Below are 23,212 nucleotides of genomic sequence, written 5' to 3'. Positions count from 1 at the left end.
CGAAGAGAAAGATCTGGGGGTCCCGGCAGACAGCAAAATGCCAATGAGCAAGCAGTGTGCTCTCGTGGCCAGGAAGGCCAATGGAATCCTGGGCTGCGTAGGGAAGAGTGTGGCCAGTAGGTCGAGGGAAGTCATTCTCCCCCTCTACTCTGCACTGGTGAGGCCACAACTGGAATACTGCATCCAGTTCTGGGCTCCGCAGTTCAAGAGGGACAGGGAACTACTGGAAAGAGTCCAGCGAAGGGCAACGAGGATGATTCAAGGATTGGAGCATCTCCCTTATGAAGAAAGGCTGAGAGAGCTGGGACTCTTTAGCCTGGAGAGGAGAAGGCTGAGGGGAGACCTTATTAATGCTTATAAGTACCTGAAGGGTGGGTTGAAGGAGGAGGGAGCCAGACTCTTTTCAGTGGTTCCCAGTGACAGGACGAGGAGCAACGGGCACAAGCTGGAACATAGGAGGTTCCACTCAAATATGAGAAGAAACTTCTTTCCAGTGAGGGTGCCAGAGCCCTGGAACAGGCTGCCCAGGGAGGTCGTGGAGTCCCCTTCTCTGGAGATTTTCAAGCCCCGTCTGGATGCAGCCCTGAGTAACATGCTCTGACACGCTCTGGGCAATCCTGCTTCGGCAGGGGAGTGGGACTGGATGATCTCTATGGTCCCTTCCAACTCTGAAAAAAAATCAGTGAAATTCAGTGAAAACAACCCCAGCCTTTCGCCAGCTGCCCCGGGGGCTGCCCCTCACGCTTCGGGACGTTATTTCTTCCTCTGCTGGGATTTTCGAGACCCACCCTGAGGTTTTCCAGACGTTTTCTTCTTCCTTTTCACATCCAGGAGCTGAGAGCGGAGCAGGATGTGGCCACCGTTGTGCTGTGCAGATGGAGACCACCTCCACCCTGGGGGTGTGTGTGTGTGTGTGGGGGGTGTTGCTGGTAGGAGTTCCCCAGCTCCTCAGCATCCCCAGGGATGCGGTTCCCCTCTCTCTGCCGCACAGGAGACCACCAGGAGGGACTTCGAGCTGCGAAAAGAAATAGCCCAGAGGAGCTGGGTCTGCAGCCAGATTTATTCCTCCGTCTCTCCGTTGCCGGGCCCTGCGGGCGATGTTAAGTGGCGGTGGCCACCGGTGCCATCGCTCATGTTTATGGCTGGAGGATTTCTCCCGGGAATAAACCCTCTGAGAGACGGAGCGAGGCCCCAGAGGAAAGCGGGGTGGGATTTCACGTCTCTTCTGATGGCGTTTGCGTTGCTCCAGCTGTGCCAGCATCGAAGCCCGAGTATGTGCTGGCTCAGCTGGTTTCCTGGAACCCCGCTCTGCAGGTGGTGGGGTGTCTCCAGCCCCACTGGTCACCCTGGGCTAACTCCATCCCACCCACCTACGTGGGCATCGGAGCTCGCTGAATGTGCCAGGGATGCGTGTCCCCAAGGGTATGTGCATCCCGGGGATGGAGGATGCAGGGACCCAAGGGACCAAAGCTACATGTACCTCGGGGACCGAGCACACGAATCATAGAATCATCGGATGGTTTGGGTGGGAAGGGACATTTAAAGGCCATGGAGTCCCACTCCCTGCCCTGGGCAGGGACACCTCCCACCACACCAGGTTGCTCCAAGCCCCCTCCAACCTGGCCTTGAACCCCTCCAGGGATGGGGCAGCCACAGCTTCTCTGGGCAACCTGGGCCAGGCTCTAACCACCCTCACACCAAAGAAGTTCTTCCCCACATCTCATCTCCATCTCCCCTTTTCCAGTCCCCCTCCCCACCCAAGCTGGTCCCAGCATCTGCAGGGGGGCTGGTGCAGGGCTGGGTACACCCAAAGCCTTGCAGCCCCCCAAGACGTGGGTGGAAAGCCCCAGATGAGGCCCCTGCCAGGAGCTGGGGGTGCGGGGGCGGGGGGGGGGGGCAGGAGGCTGCAGACACCTCTCAGACCCACAAATCCAGGTGCCGGTGCCAGGGGAGAGGCTGCTTTGGCAGTGCTCAACCAGTTTTCCGGGCAGGGCTCCAGGGCGGGTGCTTGGCCGCGGGTCCCGGCTGCCCGGGGCTGATGCTCTTGGATTTTTCATTTCATCAGCAGACTCCAAAGCAGCTCCCAAACCCCTTCCCGAGGCTGCAAACCTGGGGCTGGGGGGACAACAGCCAGGGTTATGGATAACTCCAAGCTGGAGGGAGCAGGTTTAAACCTCTCACTGCCCACCCAGGGGCTGGTTTTTTCCCCTCTCCCCCCACCCCAAATCCACGCAGCTCCTTTTTTTGTTTGTTTTTTTTTTTTTAAGGATGAATCTGGATGCAAAACATTCCCGTGGGCAGAGCTGGGAAGGGCTGGGAGGAGGGATGCAGACAGACAAACCGCAGAGCCCCAGCTGAAAATAGTTGAGGGCTGGGGAGAATTGTCACAGGGGGAAATACCAGGCGTGTTTGCCCAAATCCTTACGCCATCCTGCCTGGCTGCTGGGGCCAGGAGAAGGGCCGGGAGCTGAGGGGAAGGTGGCTACAGGCAGGGACTGAGCCCTGGCACCACGGGGATGGGCCACAAGGAGAAGGGGAAGAGACAGGGAGATGCTGCTGCATCCCGGGAACCTGCACCCCAAGGACCACGGGGAGAGCCGAGGGGTTCGGGTCACTTTGTGCTTTATTTCTAGACGTTAGAAGGCGATTTCTCAGGCAGCATTAATTATTATTAGTGCATTAAAACCTCCACGCAACGCCAAAACCAACCATGTGGTGCAAGTGGCCACCCTCCAGGACCCACTAGCCAAACCCCCGAGCAAGGGAAGCCCCCTCGGGGTCGGGGTGATGCGGCAGCCCCATGGCCTGAGGATGGGTCCAGCCCCAAATCATCTCCCGGGACCCCCCCGCCCCAGAGCATACCGGGACCCTTTTAGCTGCACAAAGCGGGGGGCGATGCTCTGTGCCACCCTCCTCACCCATTGCTTCCACCCAAACCCCCCCCCCCCCCCCCCCCCCCGAAAAATACAAATCAAGCCCTGGAGGCAAAAATCAAGCCCCAAAGGCAAAAAATTAAACCCTAAAGATAAAAAAATCAAAGCCTAAAGGTAAAAAATTCAGCCTGGGGAGGAGGGAAGGCCCGGGGCAGGGCTCCTGGCTTCGCTCACAGCCTGGAGATTTTGGGCAGGGGGGTGTCGGGGGGGAGCCCCTCCAGCCACTCCACCAGGATCCTGTTCAGCGCCGCCGGCCTGGGGGGGAAGGCAGAGAGTTGGGGTGGGATCTGTTTTTCCCCCCCAGGAGAAGGGGAGCACAGCTCCGAGGCGGGGGGGGGGTGTGGATTCCATGGATGCCAACCCCCCCGGTACCTCTCCATCTGCGTCCAGTGCCCGCATTCCTCCAGGTGCTCCCGGCGCAGCTGCGGGATCTATGGAAGGATGCACGAGAGGGGCTGGCTTGTGCCCCCCACACCCCCAGCTCTTTGTTTTGGCAAGAGCAAAGCCCCTCCTCCCTGCTGCAAGTGGGAAATGCCCCCCTTCCCCCCCGCATCAGCCTGTCCCCCTTTATCAAGTGATGTCCCCATATCTGGTCCAAATCCATCTTGGCATGATGGACCTGCCGAAGGCCTTTCCCGTGGTGGCATCTTATGGAACTGGGATGGCTTGGGTGCACACTGGTCCCAGTATGTCCCAGGGCTGGGGTGGGACGGGACCACATGGGCTTACCCACTCCTCCATGCCCTTGCTCATGCTGGGATGCAGCACCACGTCCTTCCCGGCCGTGACCATCAGCGCTGGCACCATGATCTATAAAGGGGACATGGGTGACGAGGTGGGGGAAGGTGCTGGGGGCCGCAAATGCTCCCCCCCCCCCAGGGCAGGATCAGTCCCCCACCTTCCTGTCCTTGGCTGAGAGCGCCCAGTGCCAGTTGGGTCGCATGTTGCGGTACCAGTTCAAGGGGCCACTGGGAGAGAAGGGAATGGGGTGGAGATGCTGGAAAACATGGTGGAAAACAGCCCCTCCCAGCCCCCCACCCCCTTGCCCCTTTTGGGGGTTATAAAGCAAGGCCAAGGTGGAGTTGGGGGTCCCCCCTTCTGCAGGGGGGGGTCCCCCACCAGCCCCCCAGGCTCCTGCTCCTACCTGAAGCCGGATTTCTGGAAGCGCTGGATGTAGTACTGCAGCTCGGGGCCGTGCAGGATCTGGCTAGCGGGGGGGCTTTCTGGGAAGCCCACCAGCAGCCCCCCTGCAAGAAGAGGTGTGGCATTGCTGCTGTGTCCCACCCCACGGCATCCCCACCCCACGGTGGGGTCTCCCCCCAGTTACCTCGCTCCCGGACCCCGTGGAAGTTGAGGGCGAAGGGCAGGCGGTCCTGCGGAGAGAGGGGAGTGAGGGCAGGCAGGGAGCAGCACCGCACCCCGGTGGGAAAATCCATCCCCGCGGGGGGGTCCCCGTAGCTGCCAGGGAGAGTTGGGGCTCCTCTTGGCCCCTCCTCGCCGGGAGCCAGCACAAGCATCGCTGCATCCCGAGGGATACAGGAACCAAACATGCAACCCTGGGGCACAGAGCCAGGAGCAGGTACAGAGCATCACTGCATCCCAAGGGATGCAGGAACCAACAATATGGAGCCAGGAGCAGGCACAGAGCATCCCAAGGGATGCAGGAACCAACTGTGCAGCCCTGGGATGCAGAGCTGGAAGCTGGCACCAAGGATTGCTGCATCCTGAGGGATGCAGAAACTGACTGCACAGCCCTGGGACGCAGAACTGGGAGCAGGCATGGAGCATCACTGCATCCCAAGGGATGCAGGAACCAACAATATGGAGCCAGGAGCAGGCACAGAACATCCCGAGGGATACAGGAATCAACCATGCAGCCCTGGGACACAGAGCCAGGACCAGGCACGGAGTATCACTGCATCCCAAGGGATGGAGGAACTGACCTAACAGCCCTGGGATGCAGACCTGGGAGCAGGGACGGAGCATCGCTGCATCCTGAGGGATGCAGGAACCAACAACGTGGAGCCAGGAGCAGGCACAGAGCATCGCTGTATCCCGATGGATGCAGGAATCGACCCTGCAGCCCCGCGGCTGCGGAGCCGGGAGCAGCCCCGGGCTGGCAGAAGGATGCTGCCGTTGAGGCACAGCCTCCCGAGCGCTCCCGGGGCGCTGTTATTTTAAACCGCGACGGTTTTTCACCCTGAAGGCAGACATTAACATTTGCAGGGCTCAGGGAAGCGAGCGGCACTGGCGCTGCGAGGGCACGGGGAGAGCAGGAGCCTCTGCCAGGCCGTGCCGAGACAGCCACCCCGCAAATCTGCTGTTCCCCGGGCTGGGATGTCTCCCCCGGAGGCAGCACAGCTTTCTAGAAGTCTCCTCAATCCCTGCCCAGGGTCAGCTTTGAGTCCTAAAGAGGTGTGAGCCCTGCGGAGCTGCCCACAGGGATGCGTTCACTCTGGTCCCTACTGATGGCTGACTGAATGCAGACTTTGCTGAGGACGGGCAGCAAATGGATGGCAGACACGGGGTGGGACATGCCTAAGGGTCACTGTGGACCACCACAAAGCCACTCCTGAAGCTTCTGGTTCCTGGCACGGGCAAGGTGGAAGGGGAGAGGGTGGCACAGGCCGGAAAGAAGAGCTCCAACGAGGCTAGAAGGGCTCAGAGAAGACATCAGGCTGGGTTGACTGTGGAGTGGAGCCTTCTGCTCGCCCCCCAGGTCCACCCTCAGCCCCACACCTACCTCCCGGCGCGTGGAGCGGATCAGGACCTTCAGGGTGCGGCCGATGTCCTTCTCCAGCTCCGCTTCTGCGACACCCTGCATGGGGGAAAGGAAGCACCGCGGGCGATGCCAACCCTCCCCAGGGGCCCAACCCACCCTGGGGAAGGATCCCACCGCCCACTGGGATTCGTCTGGAGATGGGTTTTTCCAGAGTTCAGCATGGGAAGAAGGTCTGGCAGGGGGACAACAACCCAACTATGGGGCAGGTGATGCCCAGCCATGAGCTGGAGCCCCCGACATGGCACGTCCCTGTACCCTGGAGGGGTTGGGGGGGGGCTTAAGCCCCCCAAAAAGAGGGGTGGAGGATAAGAAACTGTGGTCCCAGACTCACCGGCTCCTGGAAGTAGAACTGGTAATCAAAGGTGGGGTAGGTTTTCATCTTCTCCACGATGTCCACGGTGGGGTCAGCGGGTCGGTACGGGGTGTTCAGCGAGGCCACGGCTCTGGGACATCACGGGGGACACAAGGAATCATCATCACACCCCGATTTGGGGTGTCCAGAGCGAGCGGGGAGGGGGGGAATGGAAAGGGAAGGATCCAGGGTGACCGGAGGGACTTGGGGGGGACAGGATGGGTCCCCAGGGAGCCACCTGCGTGGCGTGGACCCACCTCACCCTCTCGGGGTAGAAGAGGGCCATGTTCCAGACCACGGCACCGCCCCAGTCATGACCCACCAGCACCGTCTGCGGGATGCCCTGCGGGGAGGGGGGGCCCATCAGTGCACCCCCATGGCCGAACCCCAGGGAGCCCCTCAAAATCCCCCCCAAAAGCAGCGTCCAGGAGCAATCAGCAGGTGAGAGAGGAGCCTTCCCTTCCTCCAAAGCAGCAAAGAGATCAGAAAACAGCAATATTTTCTCTTTTTTCCATTTTTTTCCTCTCCCCCCCCCCCCCCCCCGCCCAGGAACAAGCATTACCTGATCCCCTGGAGCAATTTGCTGCAACTTAATTAAACGTTTCAAGTACCTGGGCCCTCCAGAGGAAAGAGGTTTGATGTTATCAACCAAAAAACACGTCTGGAGGCTGCTTGTCCCCTGGGATCACCCATAAGGGTCCCCCCCGGCTGCTATCGCACAGGGTGACAGGAATATCTCAGTATAAATATATAGATAAATATATATATATATAAAATATAAACATCTCGCAGCCGAATAAACCCCCAGCCCCTCCGGGAAGGGGCTCGCAGCATCCCCCACGGCTGGCAGGATCCTGCCCTGAGCATGTCGAGCTCACTGTTCCCGCCCCCCCACTCCCTCCAATTCCTTTTTCCTGACCCCTCTGGGCACCTACAAATAAATCCAATTAAAACCCGCGCTCCTGACGATGTAGCAGCCGGTTCATAATTAGCTGATATTTAGAAATGTAATTAAAATTCCCTCCCGGCGGACACAGCTCGGGGCTGGCTCGGTGCCGGCGAGCCCTGCTCGCTGCCGTCCGACGGTGGGAAGCGGCGTCTGGGACCCCCCCCACGGGGGGTGCGGAGGGTTTGGGGGGGCTCCCGACAGCTCCCACCTCCATTGTGGGGCTGGGGAGGGTCCCCCCCTGTGCTGGTGGGTTTCATCCCAGCATCCTTGGCCATCACCGTGATGGTTCCTGGACCGCTCTGCATCTTCTGCATCCCAAATCTGGGCTCAAACAACCCGTGAAGCTTCATGAAAGTCATTTATCTTCCCTCAAAATCCCCTGGGTTGTCCTGGGGGGGGTGAGAAGGAGCCCCCCCAGGGGGGAGAGGAGCAGGATGGGTCCTGATGGTGGTGAAGGAGCATGGAAAACCGAAGTCCCATCCATAGGACTCACATCCCACCTACCGAGCTCACCCCGAAGCACAGCGGGTGCCGACCCTCTTCCCAATCAACGGGCACCTCTTATCCATTTTCCTTATCGTTTTTAATCCCACTTGAAGGCGATTCCCCCACCCACCCCCCCCCAAAAAAAAAAAAAAAAATCACGGTGATTTATTTATATTCCGTGATAAACCTGTGACATCCAGCTTGGTCCCCTCCCAAAAACCCATCCCTGCTCCGATGCTGGCACAAAACCACCCTTGCTCCTTGCACAAGGAGCCTTTCCAAAACCTCAAGGGCTTTGCTCTTTCCCCCCCCTCACCCCCCCCCTTTCTTGAGTTATTCTTTTTTTAGCGCCCCGTTTCGTGAAGGACTCGCTCCCTCGGAAGCTGCTTCGCAAGGAAAAAGCCCTGCAGATGTTGGCATTTGCGGGCTGCGCTCCTCCCCTCCGCTTCATCGCTTCTAAAAGGTGCAGAAACCAACCCCATCCCCTCCCCGGGGTGGGAATTAAACCCGGGGCCTCCAAACCCAATGGAAGGGATGTCAAGGTGACACCAGATTCCAGCCGTGACAAGGGACAACGTTGGTCCCCAGCCACTCAGGAGATGCTACGGTTGGGGTTTAAGGGGGGGGCAGAGGCGATGCAGCCCAGCATCCTTCTCCATGAGTATCTCACCACCTTCCCAAAACCCAAACCAGCCCATCTCCTTGTCCTCAGCAAGGACATGAGGTCCAGGAGAAGGTGACATGGAGCTGGAGCCCCTCCCAAGGATGGGTTCTCCCCACCAGCAATGGGTTGTATGAACATCTCCATCCCTAAAATCCCACCCATGAGGAACACAAAGATGGGACTTGGTGTCCCCCCAAGCAGTTTGGACCAAAGTTACCGAGAAGCTGAGATGTCCCAGCATGGGACAAAGTCACTGAGGAGCTCAGTTGTCCCTGCATGGGAAGGAAGAGGCAAAGGATGGCTGAGGGAACACACACCCAAACCTTGCCAAGAAGGGGGGTTCCTCACCAGTTTGTCCAGGAAAATCGCCAGGTCCTGGGGGAAAGGAGGAGAAAAAGAGTCAGATCCTGCCCAGGCCCATGTTCTACCAGCCCACAGCACCCTCCACATCATGTTCATCCTGCCCTGCAGCTCCTCACCTTGCAGATCTGCTCCTGGGAATATTCTTCTACGTCTGCATGAAAATCATCATCATTTTAACATACACACATTTCTAAGGATGGATTTATTCTGCATCCGCCTGAGCTGCTGGAGGAGCAGAACAGCTTCCAGCCCTCCAGGAGAAGACTCCTCCACCCATCTCCTGCCTTGGGACCAGCAGCTCCAGCCCTGAAGGTCCGTGTCCCCCCTTCACCCCAGCTCACCTGGTGGGGCCGTGGACTCCCCGTAGCCCTTCATCTCCAGAGCAATCACCCTGAAGCCAGCATCAGCCAGAGCTGGGATCTAGAAGGGGAGGAGCAGTCTCCAAAAGATGAGACCCCCCCAAGGCCCCGCTCCTCCTTGATGCTACCACCCATCCTGCATCTGCCCACCCCAGCGTGCCTGGAGGTGTCCTCAGAGAGGCAGAGATGGGCTGGTGAGGCTGAAGGGTGGGGAACATTCCTGGGCTGTGTCCTGTGTCCCTCAAGGCTCAAGGCTGGGTGGTGAGACACCCCCAGGACGCCCCAGAGGTGGTGGCCATGGACCCCCTCCACTGTGCTCCAGCATCCCACCTCCAGCCACCATGGTGCACCCTTCTCCCCATCTCCTCCATCACCTGGTAGCGCCAGGAGAGCCAGGACTCGGGGAAGCCGTGGCAGAGGCAGACGACAGGGCCATGTCCCATCTCCACAAAGTGCAGCTGGACACCAGGCTAAAAGGGATGGAGAGTCCTCAACGGCTGTGGGTGGCATGGCTTCACCCCCCAACCCTCCACCCACCGCTGGGAGCCCACCACCCCCTCCAGACCTCAACGATGGGGTAGCTCAGCATCCCCCACTCAGAGCAGCCCACACAGAAAGGTGGACAACCCAACAAGCCACCCCTCAGCTGGCACGTCCTTCCACAGGACTCAAACACCCTTCCCAGGATGACTGAGCCACCCCCAAGCCCTGCCAAGCCTGGGGACATCTTGTCACCAAGGCAGTCTCCTCCATCCTACCCGGATGGGCACGTATCCATGGGTCACGTTGGATGGATCACATGCAGTTGGCAGCGGTTCTTCTTGGGTGAGAAGCTGTGGGGTGAGGAGCACAGGGTGAGCTCCTGAGCAAGGCTGGAGCTCCGTGGGATGTCCCCATCACCCTGCTGCTGGTGGGACATCCATGAGTTTTAGATGGACACGGCTCATCAGGTGTAGGGGATGGGATTATTTGGAGGTGGGCAGGGTTTGCAGGAGATCCAAAGCCACCCACAAGTCCTGCACCAGCACCGCATCACAACAAAACCCAGAAGCCCGAGCCTACCCCTCCCATCTCTCCAGGGATCCCCATGAGAGCAGGGGACAGAGAGGACCCAGACTACCTCTACGTGCCTGGACACCCGAGAGCTCCTCCAGCTCCTTCAGGACGGTTTCCGTGTCTCTGACGAGGATGGTGGCCATGCCCATCTCGTGGGCCGGCTTCAAGTTCTCCCCGATGTCATCCAGGAGGATGACCTGGAGATACATCAGAGAGAACCAGGCTCAGCGCTGGGTTTGGCCAAAGACTTTGGTTGCTTGGAGGGACCCTCCATGCCCCGTTTTTGGGGTGGTGGCCATACCTCCTGTGGCTTTGCCTTCAGTGCATCCAGGGCGTAGACGTAGATCTCGGGGTCCGGCTTCTGCGCTCTGAGACGGCAGGACTCGATCACCAGGTCAAAGTGACGGCGCAGCAGGGTCATCAGCGTGGCCGTGAAGAGCCGCCCACCGCTGTCGTCCACCCAGTTGTTGGTGAGGACACCAGTCTTAAACCCTAGGGAAAGGCCCACTCCTGTTCTCCAGAGATCATTTGATTTCACCTCTCTCCCCCCCAGCCATGTTTCTTGGACCTTCTCAGTCTAAAATCTCCTATTTCTGAGGCTCTGTCTGGACCAGGACACCCCAGCAGGAGACAAAAGGATGCTCTGAGGAGCTTATGCCCAATTTGAACTTCCAGAAAAGCAAGGGTCAACCCTCCCAACACAGGTGGGACATGAGCTGGAGCTTGGACACACCAAGACGCTGAGGACTGAGGTGATGGATCAGCCATGGTGCAGGGTGAAGGGCCACAGAATCCTGCCAATTGTTGATAACGTATCTGATGGATTTGGTAGCAGGGCTAGGAATATCTAACTAGAGGTGCTGAGAGTTCTTTGATGATGATGAGGGACCAACCAGGACCCCATGGTGGGACCAACCAAGGAACCCTGCGGTGGGACCAACCAGGGAACCCTGTGGTAGGGTTGACCAAGGAAACCTGTGCTGGGACTGACCAGGATCCCATGGTTGGACCAACCAAGGAACCCTGCGGTGGGACCAACCAAGGAACCCTGTGGCTGGACTGACCAAGGAATCCTGTGGTGGGGCTGACCAAGGAACCCTGTGGTGGGGCTGACCAGGGAACCCTGTGGTGGGGCTGACCAAGGAACCCTGTGGTGGGGCTGACCAAGGAACCCTGTGGTGGGGCTGACCAGGGAACCCTGTGGTGGGACTGACCAAGGTTGGACCAACCAAGAAACCCCATGGTGGGACCCAGCGGGACCCTCATGGCACCTGTGTGGAAGGGGAGCAGCACCCTTCCTCCAGCACCCCTTGCCTAGAAGCCCCCTGGCACCCACCATTCCTCCGCAGCACCCTCGCTGCCCGCAGAAGGGGGGCACTGAGCATCCCCTTGGCCGCCATCTCCTCGAAGGCTCGGGTGACGGAGAAGGTGGGCGGCAGGACAATGCCGGAGGTGGAGGCGTGTTGCCTGCAGCCCTTTTCCATCTCCGAAAAAAGCTGGAAAACACCCACGTAAATCATTTAATCGACCCCACAAATACAGCAACAAATCCCGGAGCTGCTCTTCCCGAACCCCCCGGTGATGCTCCACGGCTGGTACCCAAGGACTCACCTGGGACAGGGTGATCTGTCCCCTCATGGCTTTGGCGTAAGGACTGTCGGAGCCACCGGCCAACAGGACATTTCGCAAGAAATTCCTGCCAGGAAAAGAAGGAGGGATCAAGTCCATCTCCCCCCAATACCAGGGGTGGGACCCCAATATGGGGGGTGGAGGGTGGGGGTGGGGATGTTGCTTCGGGGAGGTGGGGAGGCTCCGTGGTGGGGGGGACACGGAGCTCCATCCTCCCTCATCACCCAGGAGCGGGAAGCTCCATCCTCCCTCATCACCCAGGAGCGGCGCTTCGTTACGGGGAGGGTGGTGGGGGGGGAAAATCGCTGCTCATTTATTTCCCTTGGCAGCTCAATTACTTTGCCCCGCAGATAAGACGAGCGGGGAGTTTTGCCAGGAACACACACACACACACACACACACACACACACAGAGAGAGAGAAAATAATTAAAAAAAATAAAATACAAGGCAAAGAGCGCGGCGCTTCGTAAGCCGCAGCTCAAGGAAAATAATTTGCCCCTCTCACAAGAACACAAAGGGCCGTCTCGGGCGGCAATAAAACAAGATTAGAGGCACCAGCTTTAAGGACAAAGCTCTCCTCCGAGTCGATAAAAACGCAGCTGGGTTAAAAATAAAGCGGCTTTACCTGTTCCAGCAGAATTCCCTCACACTTTTTCTTGGGTTTTTTTTTTTCTTTTTGAAAGGGAAGCGAAAAAAAAAATAAATAAAATGTTTGATGGCCCGATAATCTGGGAATTTATGGCTCCATCTGCTCCGCGTCCTCCAGCATTGAGCTATTTAATATTTCATCCTTTTATTTATTTCTTTTTCTATTGACTGCCTGCGTTTATTTATTTATTTATTTATTAAATTTTTATTTTTTAACACCCACGCGCTGCCGAGAACAGAACCTGTTCGGCTCCTCTCCAGGAGATGCTGGGGATTAGTAATTCCCAATTATCCCCGTGTTAAATGGGGCAAAGGGCTCGGGAGGCTGCTTGGGACCCGCTCGGGGGGGGGTTCCAATGCTTTGGGTTTCGCCAGCTCATGCAATGAGTTGTGTCCGGTCTCAGCGCTGGGGCAGGGATGGGCTTAATTAATCATCCTGCTTAATTAATTACAAGTTGCTTTTCTTACTGCTTCTGCCAACGTCCTCTATAGTGTTCCTGTCTCTTTGGGGGTTAATTTTAACGGCTGACCTGCACCCCACATCCAGGACAGGACCCCCCCTATTCCCCCCTAGCCTGCACCCCACATCCAGGGGTGGGGTGACCCCCTGCCAGCCTGAAACCCACCACCAGGCAGGCGGTCGCTAGCCTGCACCCCCCACTTACCCAAGGACCCCAACTTGCACCCCACATCCAGGACAGGGGGTCCCCAGCCCGCACCCCGCACCCAGCCCCGACCTCCAGTTATGGTGGCCCCAGTCGCGCAAACCCCGCGCGGGCGGCGGCCGCACACACAGTATTTTACGCCTCGTCTCTACGTGTCTCCGGCCGAGCGGCGACTCGCCGAAGTGAGGAAGGGCGAGTGCCGCCGGGCTGGGCCGGGCCGGGCCGCGTCGGGCCGGGCCGGGCCGTACCTGTGCAGAGCGCAGTCCTGCTCGCAGGAGCCCAGGAAGTGCTGCAGGCCGGGCCCGAAGAGCACGCCGCCAAGGTCGAACAACACAGCGCGCCGCGCCATGGCCGCCGCCGACACGCGGGCCTCGAACCCGTGGCCCCGCCGCCGCCAGCGCTGCTGGCCCTCCACCGCCCCGCAGGCCCCGCCCCCGCCGCCTCGCCCCGCGCCCTGCCCGGGCGCCGCGCTGGGTCCTAGCGCCGCCGGCGGAGGGTGCCCTCCCGTCTGCCTGGGTACCTCCCGCAGGGGGGACACCTCCCTCCCCGTCCCACCAGCACCCTCCCGGTCCCCTGGGGCCGTGGGACCCCCGGCCCCCACCTTTGAAGGTGGCAGGTCCCCGGCCACCCCCTGCCGTGGGTGCCCTCCTCTCCACCCACTCCCTCCCGGCGCTCCCCGGGGTTTTGCCCATAAGCGCGTTTTCTGGCATTAACGGGGAGCCCGAGACGCCCCCCCCGGCTCCCGCAGCACCCCCCGAGCCAACCTGCCTGCACCCAGCTCCGAGCCGCCTAATGGGGCGGGGGTGCACAAGCAGGACTGGCCATGGCGCTGCAGGCGTGCACAAGCGTGCGCACACGCGTGTATGCACACATGTTCACGTGCGCACAGATGGACATGCATACATGCAGGAACACATGCACGCATATATGAACTTATGTGCACACATGCTTATGTGCACGCCTACATGCATGCACACACGCACACACACAGGTACACGTGCCCACACAAAAATGCACACGTGCAAGCAGGCACATACATGCAGGCAGGTACGCACACATAGAAGCGTGTATGCACACATGCACACACACTCATGCATACATATATGCACATATATACACACACATGCACACACACGCACACATGTCTGCGTATGTGAAACACACGTGTGCACACTGTGCGGGTATGCACACGCTCAGGCACGTTGCTGAGGGGGTGTGTGCACCGTTAAGTGTGCGTGTGCGTCTCTGAGCACACGTGTGCACACTGAGGCTGTGTGTGCCCTGCCAGGCGTGTGCGTGCACGCTCAGAAATCCTGAACAACCCCCCCACAGAGGGGCAGCCCCGGGGGGGGCTCACACACATGCGTGTGACCCTCTGTGCACCCCAGACCAGCCCAGGCCTGCTCGGTGTCACATGTGGCCGTGACCATTGCCATGATGGTGGCCACGCGTGTGCGTGGGCCAGTCCCGTGCCGTGCCGTGACAGTGGCGTGGCCGAGAGCGGTGAGTGGGACACGGGGAGGGGGGGACACACCAGGAGTGATGAGCGGGGGGGGGGGGTCGCAGGCAACCCCAGCCCCCTGCCTCAGTTTCCCCACCTGCGAGACAAGCGGAGCGGTGCTGGGGGGAGATATTTGCAACCCTGGGGGGGGCGCTATTCTTTGCCGGGGTGGCTACTGCGGGAGGGAGGGGGGGGGGCAGTGATTTTAGGGGGGTTCAAGCCCGGAGAAGCCATGCATTTATTGGCAGCATCCCGCTGCTGGGGCTCGGTGCCCCCCATCCCTCGTCCCCCACCTCCTCCTGTCCCCGGGGACCCCTTAGAGGACCCCCCCCGCCAGCATCCTCCCGGGGTGTGGGGGTGTGTGTGGATGAATCCCACCCCCACCCCCCCCCCCCGGCTCCTTCCCTCCCTTCTGCCCAGGGAACTCCCAGACTTTTCCTCCTCCCAGCTCCGGCACAGCCCCCTCCGCTCACCCCAAAACCGGGGGCCGGCAGCGGGTGTCGTCGTCGTCGTCGTCCCCCCGCGAATCCCGTGACGCCGAGCCCGGCTTCTCCCTGGAGAAAAGGTGGGAGCGTTTCGGAGTTTTCTTAGGGGGGGGGGTGTGAGCAAAAAAAGAGGGGGAAAAGGAGGAATTTGGCTGGTTTGATGCTATTCCGGTGGGAAGAGGAACGACCCAGCCTTGGTGCCAGCGAAATGCCAGCATGGCTACGCCGCTGAGACCCGGCCAACTCGTGGCAGGGCTGGGCCGCTGTTTGGGGGGGTCCCCCGGCTGCCGATCCCCCCCCACCTCTTTTGGGACCCTTCCCTCCAGCACCCCTGCCAGGTGCTGGCTTGAGACCGGGGAAGCTCATTGCACCCCAGGATGCTGGCAGGGAGCCCTGGTGCCCGTGGGAGCCCCCGTGCCCGTGGGAGCCCCCTTTCTCTCTGCAGGGGGGGCTCGGGGCGGGCTGGGAGGGTGCGGGGTGATGGTGGGGACCCCCCCCTTGAGCCCCCCCCCCCGCCGCTGGCTGCCTCGGCAGCCCCTGGCACCCGCTCCCCATTCCCTGCGCCGAGACTTTTCCGGTGGCGGTTTTGAAAGAGCCGCATTGTCTGCCCCCCCCATCCCTTCTCCCCTCTCTCCCCCCCCTTCCTTTTCCATGGCTCCAGAGGGGGAATTTGGGGGGGGCAAGGTGCCCCCCCGGCAGGATCAGCCTCACCCCAGCCTTTCCTTAACCCCTCCGTGCCTCAGTTTCCCCATCGCTGTGCTCCGTGTGCTGCGCTGGGGGGGTGGTGTGTGTTGTGCAGAAAGCCCCCCCACTTCTCCCCACTCGGGGGGGGGGGGGGTGTCCTCCATGGTGTGGGGAAAGTGGGGTACGGCACCCCCGAATCCCGGCATCCAGAGATGCATGTGCCAGGAAAAATAAGGTGTTTGGGGGGACATTATTGGTGTGAACTGGGGGGTTCCGGGGGGGGGGGGCAAAAGGGTCTCAGAGGCTGTCTCAGCCGCAGCCTTGACCCCCTCCCCGCCCCATTTCTCTCTGCTCCTTCAGGACACCATGGTCCCAGGGGGCCTCGGCTGGTGGCTGCTGGTGGGGCTCTGTGTCCTTGTCCCCCCTGCCACCACTCAGGGGGGACCAGAAGAGGCGAGACCCGGTGTCAGGACGGAGGATTTGGGGCACCAGGATGGGGATCCCCCCCAGGACCCCCAGCGCTGCGGCATCACCTTCCACACCCCCAGCCCTTGCAGCCCCCGCAGGCCGCCCTCCTCCCCCTCTCGCCGTGAGCTGGATCATCTCAAGAACCTCTTGCAGGACACCAAGGCCAGCCTCAGGGAGGTGGAGATGGCGGCCACCCAGGAGGACAACGGGACCCGCTACCAGGACATCATCACCGAGGCGCTGCCCGCCATCCGGGGGGCCAACCTGGAATTTCGGGAGAGCCTGGACAACGTCCGCAGGGAGCTGGAGGCTCACGTGGCCGAGGTCGATCACCCACGGACAGCCGAGAAGAAGGAGAAGTGGGTGCCATGGGAAGGGGATGGACCAGGGGAGATGCTCCATAGAGCTGGTGCCCCAACATCCATGGGCGGGGGCCAGCCCCCAGCTGTAGACACCCTGGGAGGGAGGGTGCTGGGTGTCCCCAAGGCTCCCACAGCCATTGTGGTGGCTCTCAGGTGACACGTGGGGGTTGGATGCTCAGCAAACTGCTGCTGTTAACATCCATATAGGTGTCCCTACCCTAAACCCACCACGGTGAGGGGTCCCCCGAGGGCAGGGTGGGGTGTCAGGAGCAGGGGGGTGTCACTCCTAAACCAGTGACCCAGCTCAGCTGAGCCACAACGTGACAATGGAACGGTGGTCTCCAGGATGGACGAGTTGGGGACCCTCCTCTCCCGGGTTGGGGACCCCCAGTGCTGCAGCATCACCTTCCACGCTTCGCTGTGGGGAGGCTGGTGGGGACACAGGGGACACTGAGCCCTCTTTTTCCCCCCCTCCAGGCTGCAGAAGGGGGTCCGCATGGTGGCCCACATGCTACGTCTCACCAGCCACCTGGCCCAGACCCTGGATGCCACCTCCCACCGCCTCCACCTTGAGCTGAGCCAGCGCCTGCAGAGCTCGGTCGCCCAGGCCACCGCTGCCACCACCGAGCCCTAGGACAGCAGGGACAGGCTCCGCTGTCACCCCGCGCGTGGCCTTGCTTGCTGGTAGGACCCCAACCCAGCTCCTCTCCGCGGCTTTTGGGGGGTCCCGGCTCCTCTCCCCGGTGCCGGCAGCTGAGACTCGGCCAAATGGGGGGCCAAGACTTGGTCTGGGGCTGGAGCCGGTGGCGCCGGGGGGGGGGACACGGGAGGGTGATACCTGGTACATGATGCCATCAAACACATCATGCCATCAAACCTGTGATGCCCTCAAACATGTGATGCCATTGCACACATGATGCCATCAAACACGTGATGCCATCGCACAGGCAATACCATCACAAACACAACGCCATCGCACACACGGTGCCATCGCACACGTGATGCCATCAAACACGTGATGCCATCGCATACACGGTGCCATCGCGCACGTGATGCCATCTCACATGCGATAGTGTCACACACATGGTGCCGTTGCACATGTGATGCCATTGCACATGGGATGCCATTGCACATGTGATGCCAGCACACACACGATGCCATTGAACACGTGATGTCATCAAACATGTGATGCCATCACGCATGTGATGCCATCACACATGATGCCATCACACATGCAATACCGTCACACACATGATGCCATTGAACATGTGATGCCATCGCACAAATGATGCTATCGCACACGTGATGCCATCACACATGCAATACCATCATGCACATGATGACATTGCCCATGTGATGCCATCGCACACACGATGCCATTACACATGCAATGCCATTGCACGTGGGAAGCCATTGCACACGTGCTACCATCGCACACACAATGCCCTCGCGCACACAATGGCCTCACACACATGATGCCATTGCCCGTGCAAAGCTGTCGCACATGTGATGCCGTCACACACATGATGCCATTACACAAGTGATGCCATTACACACATGAGATGCCATCACACACGATGCCATCGCACACGCAGTGCCCGTAACCCCAGGCAGCGTTCCATGCCCTAACCCCACAGGAGCTCTGCCATCACACAGCAGAGCCTGGTGCCACCGCCTGTGCCCAGCCCCGTGCCCAGGGGGTGCCCCATCCTTCCCACCCCCCAGCAGCCCCCTGCAACCCTTCTCTCCTACCGGGAAGAGCTTTTTTCCCAGGGGCTCCCTTTTTCTGCTGCTAACCCTGAGTGCCAACAGCTTTGCCATCCCCGAAGGGATGAACTGGGATCCTGGGGCTCCCCAGAGGGTTTTAAAAATGAACCCCAGCAACCTGAGGCTCGGCTGCACCCCACCGGTGGTCCAGTAGCATCACCACCCGGCCCCGGTTAATCCTTCACCCTTGGAAACACCTTGTCCGGGCTTGGAAGAGCCCTTTTTGCCCCCCCTGGGGTGGTAAGAGCAGAGGCTGGGTCTGGAGTTCTGCCCCCCCCGGGTGGGCAGGGTGGAGGGGACAGGGGTGCCCGGGGCAGGGGGAGAGCGGCTGGAGACGAACCAGCCCACCAGCGGCGATAAATCAAAGCCGGCGACTCGAGTGCTCCCAACCCGCTGAGGTCTGGGCAGCGGGAAAACCAGCTGGAAGCTGAAATTCCTTGTGGGGCTGTAAGCCCGGAGGTTCTCCCCTGGATGGGGGGTTGGCTGGAGGGAATGGCCAGGGGCACCCCCGTAACTCCCCGGGGCAGGAGGCAGGGATACCCCCGGGGCAGCGGCACCTCTGCCGGAGCTGCAGGCAGTGAAATAAAGATGGATCGCGCTCTGCCAGCCGTCAGCGTTCTCGCCGCCTCTGTTTTCCTCTCCATCCTCTGCTGTCTGGGGTATTAACAGCCCCCCCGCCTCCGAAACTGCCACCCAGCAAAGGGGACAGACCTCCCCAGCATCCACAAACCGCCCCCAGCCTTCAATCCACCGTCCAACAGCCCGTTCTCCTTTTCCCTCCCCGGAAAATCAATGTTGGTTGTCTCTATTTCCCCCTGATTAATTCACTACGGTCTTGCCCGATTCATCCTTCTCCCTAATTCCCTTCCTTTGGTGGGACCCCATCGATCTCCTGGAACTGCCCTTGCAATTTCCAGCTGCCCCCCTTCCCTCTGGCACCCATCTCCCCAGCTTTGGGGGGGTCCATCTGACACCCAACACCCCCGCCTTGGGCCTCGCAGGCACCCATGGGGATGTGGCCGTGGGCTGAGGACCCTGCACCGTGGCTTGGGGACGGGGTTTTGCATCTCCCCACCGGCTACAGCGTGGTTCTCCGGGGCGAGGGAGGTTTGCCCGGGGGGGGTTGATGCCACTCTAACATTGATGATGAAAAAAATGGGGTGGTTTGATGCAATCGTGACAACCATGAGGCACCTGGATCACCCCCAGCGTGATGTTCTGCATCGGTGAGATGTTCGTGGCCATGGGGCTGGAGAGGGGACAACCCAATATCTGCCTGGCATTGGCATCAGGTGCTGCCGGAGCGGGGTGGGATGGTGGGATGCCATCTCCATCATCCTCTTCCTCACGGATTACTGGTATTCAGCATCCCGGGGATGGTGGGAACCGGGGTGCAGGCAGGATGGGGGTCCTCCAATGGAGGTGGGGAACAGCAAATTCAGGTGCCCTCCATGCCGGGGGCTGCCTCTTCGTTTATCTCTCAGGGGAAAGGAAGGAAACGGTCGGGCAGGTCCCCCAGGGCTGGAAATGACAGTCCTGGCCTTCCCTGGCAGGAAGGTCAAGCAATCAATTCCCCGGCAGGAAGGAAGGAGAGAGGCTGGTCTGGGGAAAAGGCTGGGTCACGGCCCGGGAGGTGGGGAAGCCAAGGGGGGGCTCTGGGTTTCCCATCCTCTTGTGGTTGGAAAACCACCTTTCCTGCCCAAAATAACCCTGTCCCCATGGCTGTCCCCATCCCCTCGGGTGGGGACACCGGAGGCAGGAGGGGGACAGGGTCTGCGGTGGGTGGGTGGGGGGAGATGCTGGATGTTGCCCTGACTTTGTTTTCCCAATTTTTGCACTGTCCCCCCACCCTTGGCAGGGTTTTATGGGGACAGGCACTGCTTGGGAGACCTTGCACCCCATTTTCCCCCAGGCAGGGGATGTTGCTGTGCCCTGGAGCTGCCCTGCCCATGGGCAGGTTGGCACCAAACCCCCAGCCCGGGGCAGTGGGGCAAGTGGGGAAACCCTGGGCTGGTGGGGACTGGGGCGAGCGGCCCCCTGCTTCCCCCCACTGATGGAAGAGCCTGGACCTTTGCAATGCCCCCTGCGATGCCCTGTGAGATGCCCCATGCAATGCCCTGCACAATGTCCCCTGCAATGACCCTTAATGCCACATGCAATGCCCCATGCAGTGCCCCATGCAGTGCCCCATATGATGCTCCATACAATGTCCCATACGATGTCCCAAATGATGCCCCATACAATGCCCCATACAATGCCCCCTGCAACGCCTCATGCAATGCCCTGTTCTATGTCCCCTGCAATGCCCTTTTATGCCCCATACGATGCCCCACGCAATACCCCCTGCAGCGTCTCTTGCAATGCCCTTTAATACCCCCTGCAATGCCCTTTAATGCCCCATGCAATGCCCCATGCGATGCCCACGTGCAATACCCCCTGTAATGCCCCCCTGCAGTGCCCTGCGATGCCCCCCGCAATGCCCCCTTCTCTGCTCCGGCTCCGCTGCTCCACCGCACTTTGGCTCCCCTTCCCCTTTCCCTCTCCCTCCTCATCCTCACCCATAAACCCCAACATCCCCTTCCCTCTCCCCCTTGGAAAAACCTGAGAAAACCCTGGCAAATCCAGCCCTTGCCAACCCCAGGGAAGCTTTGCCAATGCACGGCGGGGGGGGGGGGGGGCAGGGGAGATGATATTCCCCGCCAAGCCTTCCTCCCCCTTGCCCCCCCCTCACCCCCCCCGCTCCTTCCCAGCCTGGGCATGGCTCTCCCTCCTCCCTCAGCCCCTGTCGTCACCGCTCGGAGTAAGAGCTGAGACATCCTTCTCCGGGGTTCAGTCCTCGCCGGAGCCCTCCACAGCTCAGCATCCCAACCCCGGCACGGCAAAGGGAACGGGGCGGGGGGGGGGGGGGGCGCTCCGGGAACCCCCTCCTTGCTCCCCCTGCAGCAGGTAAGGGGGTTTCGTTGGGTCCGGGCTGGGTGGGAAGGAGAGAAGCTGTTTTTTTTCCCTGCAAATATCCCCGATTAAAGGACGGGGAGGGAGCGATGGGGAGGGAGCAGTGGGGGAAAGTTTCCCAGCTCTGCATGAAGTTCTCATCTAAAATCCAAACACTGACCCCCCCCCCAACACCCCAATACCCTCCCACCCCGCTGTCTGCCTTTAAAATCCAATAAATAAATGAGTTATTCCGGCTGCCTCCCTGCCTGCACGTCGGGATGTCCACCCTCCGGTCCAGCCTTTAGCATCCTGACGGAGCAGGTTCCCGCATCCCTGCAGGACAGTGGTTGGGGAGTACCAGCCGGCAGAGGTTTTGCAGGCAGGTCGCTGCCCCCCTCTCTTCAACGCCCCCCCACTCCCCCCCCCCACCCCCGGGGCATCCCTGCTGCGGAGTCAGCACGTTTCGTGTCACCGAGCGATGGGACATCCATCAGGGGACACGGTTTGGAGGCAGGGAAAGGCGGCAGAACTGTAGCCCCCCCCCCACCTACCCATCCCCACCACCACTCATGGGTGCACGTCTCCCGTGGGCTCCTCTCCACCCGTGTGTCCCCCCCAAACCCTCTTTTCCACATAAAGGCGGTTTCAGGCACAGCTTTGCATCACCTCCTTCCCCTCTCCAATATCTACCAGAGCTTTGGGGAACCCATGACATCCCACTCACATGACCCTATAACCAAGCCCGGAGTGGAGGCTTCTCCCCCAGCACCCCCAGCACTCCCAGTATTCTCCAGTATATTTAGATTTCTCAGCCAGGAGAGGCACATCCGTAATTTTCCCTCCAGCTCAGCGCAGTGGCCGGGTGTTTCTCCTCCCGTTTCCCACCCCCCCCACCATCCATGTATTAATCACTTGAAAACTGCGCAGAAGAGGATGATGACTTCAGGGGGGGCTTCATGGTTTTACCGGGCAAGGGAGGAATTTAAGCTAAAGGAGCTTCTCATTGAGAAACATCAGTCCTGGACTGAGAACCTCCTCTTTGAGGATGGAAGAAATTGTGGATGGAAGAAATTGCCTCCTGGAGAGGGGAGGATGCTCCCAGCAGGGCGGGGGGGGGGCCACGGGTCAAGCATGGGAGAGTCACCTTGTAAGAAGGAGCGGAATTTGGGGGGCCTCTGCAGAGCAAGTGATTCCTCCCCTTGCAGAGATTTGCTTTGCTGGGGAAGGGAACCAAGAATATTCATGGATGGATGGGTGGATGCATAGATGATGGATGCATGGATGGATGAATAGATGCATGGATGGATGGGAAGATGGATGGATGGATGGATGGATGGATGGATGGATGGATGGATGAGGGTGGACAAGGATGATCCCACTTCTCAGAAGTGAGTGCTCCCAGAGAAACCCACCTCCAGGAGCCTGTTTGGGGCAGCATAGTCTCTTGGAGCAGCTGAAATCCCTCCCTCGTTCCCAGGGCACAGAGCAGCTTTGACTTGGAGACGGGAAAGGGATGATTAAAACCAGTTATTTTTTGGTGACTCCAGTAAGGTTTGGATCACTGGGCTCCATCTCTGCTATTAAATCACCCCAGGGACAGACCTGGGCTCCCCATGGCTTTAACTCACAGGGTCTGGCTGCCTGAGGAGCACTTGTCAAATGGGGAGCAGATACTTTGGGGACATTTTCCCTTTACTTGGTGGCTGCTCAGGTCAGCTCCAAGCCCTGCTCGCAGCTGGGAGCAGCTTTGAGGGGACCACAGCGGGACTGTCACCTCCCAGACCCGCACTGCGGTGGCATCGCGGTGACGGTGCCGCTCTCTGCTGTCTTTCCAGGAATTAAATTCGGGGCTGGTGACTTGGCAGAGCGTCCCAGACCACGCACCCATCCTGGCCAGGCTGTGTCCCCACTGAGGTTCTCCCACCCCACGTCCAGCTCCATCCATGGCTCCTCCAGCGCTCATTGACAATGGGGACACCCCGTCGGAGGTCTCCTGTGGTGGCTTTCCCTGCTGAGCATCCTCTCCCACCACCATCTCAGCTCATCACTCCCCCTGGTCCCTCCCTGGGGTCTTTGCAAACTGCTCCAGGGAGGGGGTCCGCAGGGGACACTAGTCCAAGGAGG

At 60.2% G+C, this 23,212-nt stretch overlaps 1 protein-coding gene across 1 annotated transcript; it reads right to left on the bottom strand.

Annotated features, from left to right (window-relative positions):
• Positions 1-2,607: 2,607 nt before the first annotated feature.
• Positions 2,608-13,311, bottom strand: EPHX2 (epoxide hydrolase 2). The gene is made up of 19 exons (XM_074153394.1): positions 13,136-13,311; positions 11,556-11,640; positions 11,281-11,440; positions 10,246-10,436; positions 10,019-10,141; positions 9,647-9,721; positions 9,263-9,358; positions 8,871-8,949; positions 8,646-8,680; positions 8,515-8,541; positions 6,325-6,410; positions 6,047-6,158; positions 5,677-5,751; positions 4,261-4,306; positions 4,078-4,180; positions 3,832-3,901; positions 3,663-3,743; positions 3,306-3,364; positions 2,608-3,188 (listed from the first exon to the last, which is right to left on the bottom strand). Exons 1-19 carry the CDS (start codon positions 13,234-13,236, stop codon positions 3,104-3,106), a joined length of 1,689 nt encoding a protein of 562 aa, XP_074009495.1. The 5' UTR covers positions 13,237-13,311; the 3' UTR covers positions 2,608-3,103.
• Positions 13,312-23,212: the final 9,901 nt, after the last annotated feature.

The sequence above is a fragment of the Numenius arquata genome, chromosome 9 (genome assembly GCF_964106895.1).
Source record: "Numenius arquata chromosome 9, bNumArq3.hap1.1, whole genome shotgun sequence".
Taxonomy (NCBI): domain Eukaryota; kingdom Metazoa; phylum Chordata; class Aves; order Charadriiformes; family Scolopacidae; genus Numenius; species Numenius arquata.
This window is presented reverse-complemented; position numbering and strand designations above follow the sequence as displayed.

Coding starts and splice junctions, on each gene's coding strand:
- EPHX2 (XM_074153394.1), bottom strand. CDS start 13,236: ATGGCGCGGCGCGCTGTGTTGTTCGACCTTGGCGGCGTGCTCTTCGGG. Junction 8,950..9,262: donor GGCTCTCCTGGCGCTACCAG/GTGATGGAGGAG, acceptor CTCCCCTTCTAG/ATCCCAGCTCTGGCTGATGC. Junction 6,159..6,324: donor TTCTACCCCGAGAGGGTGAG/GTGGGTCCACGC, acceptor GTGATGTCCCAG/AGCCGTGGCCTCGCTGAACA.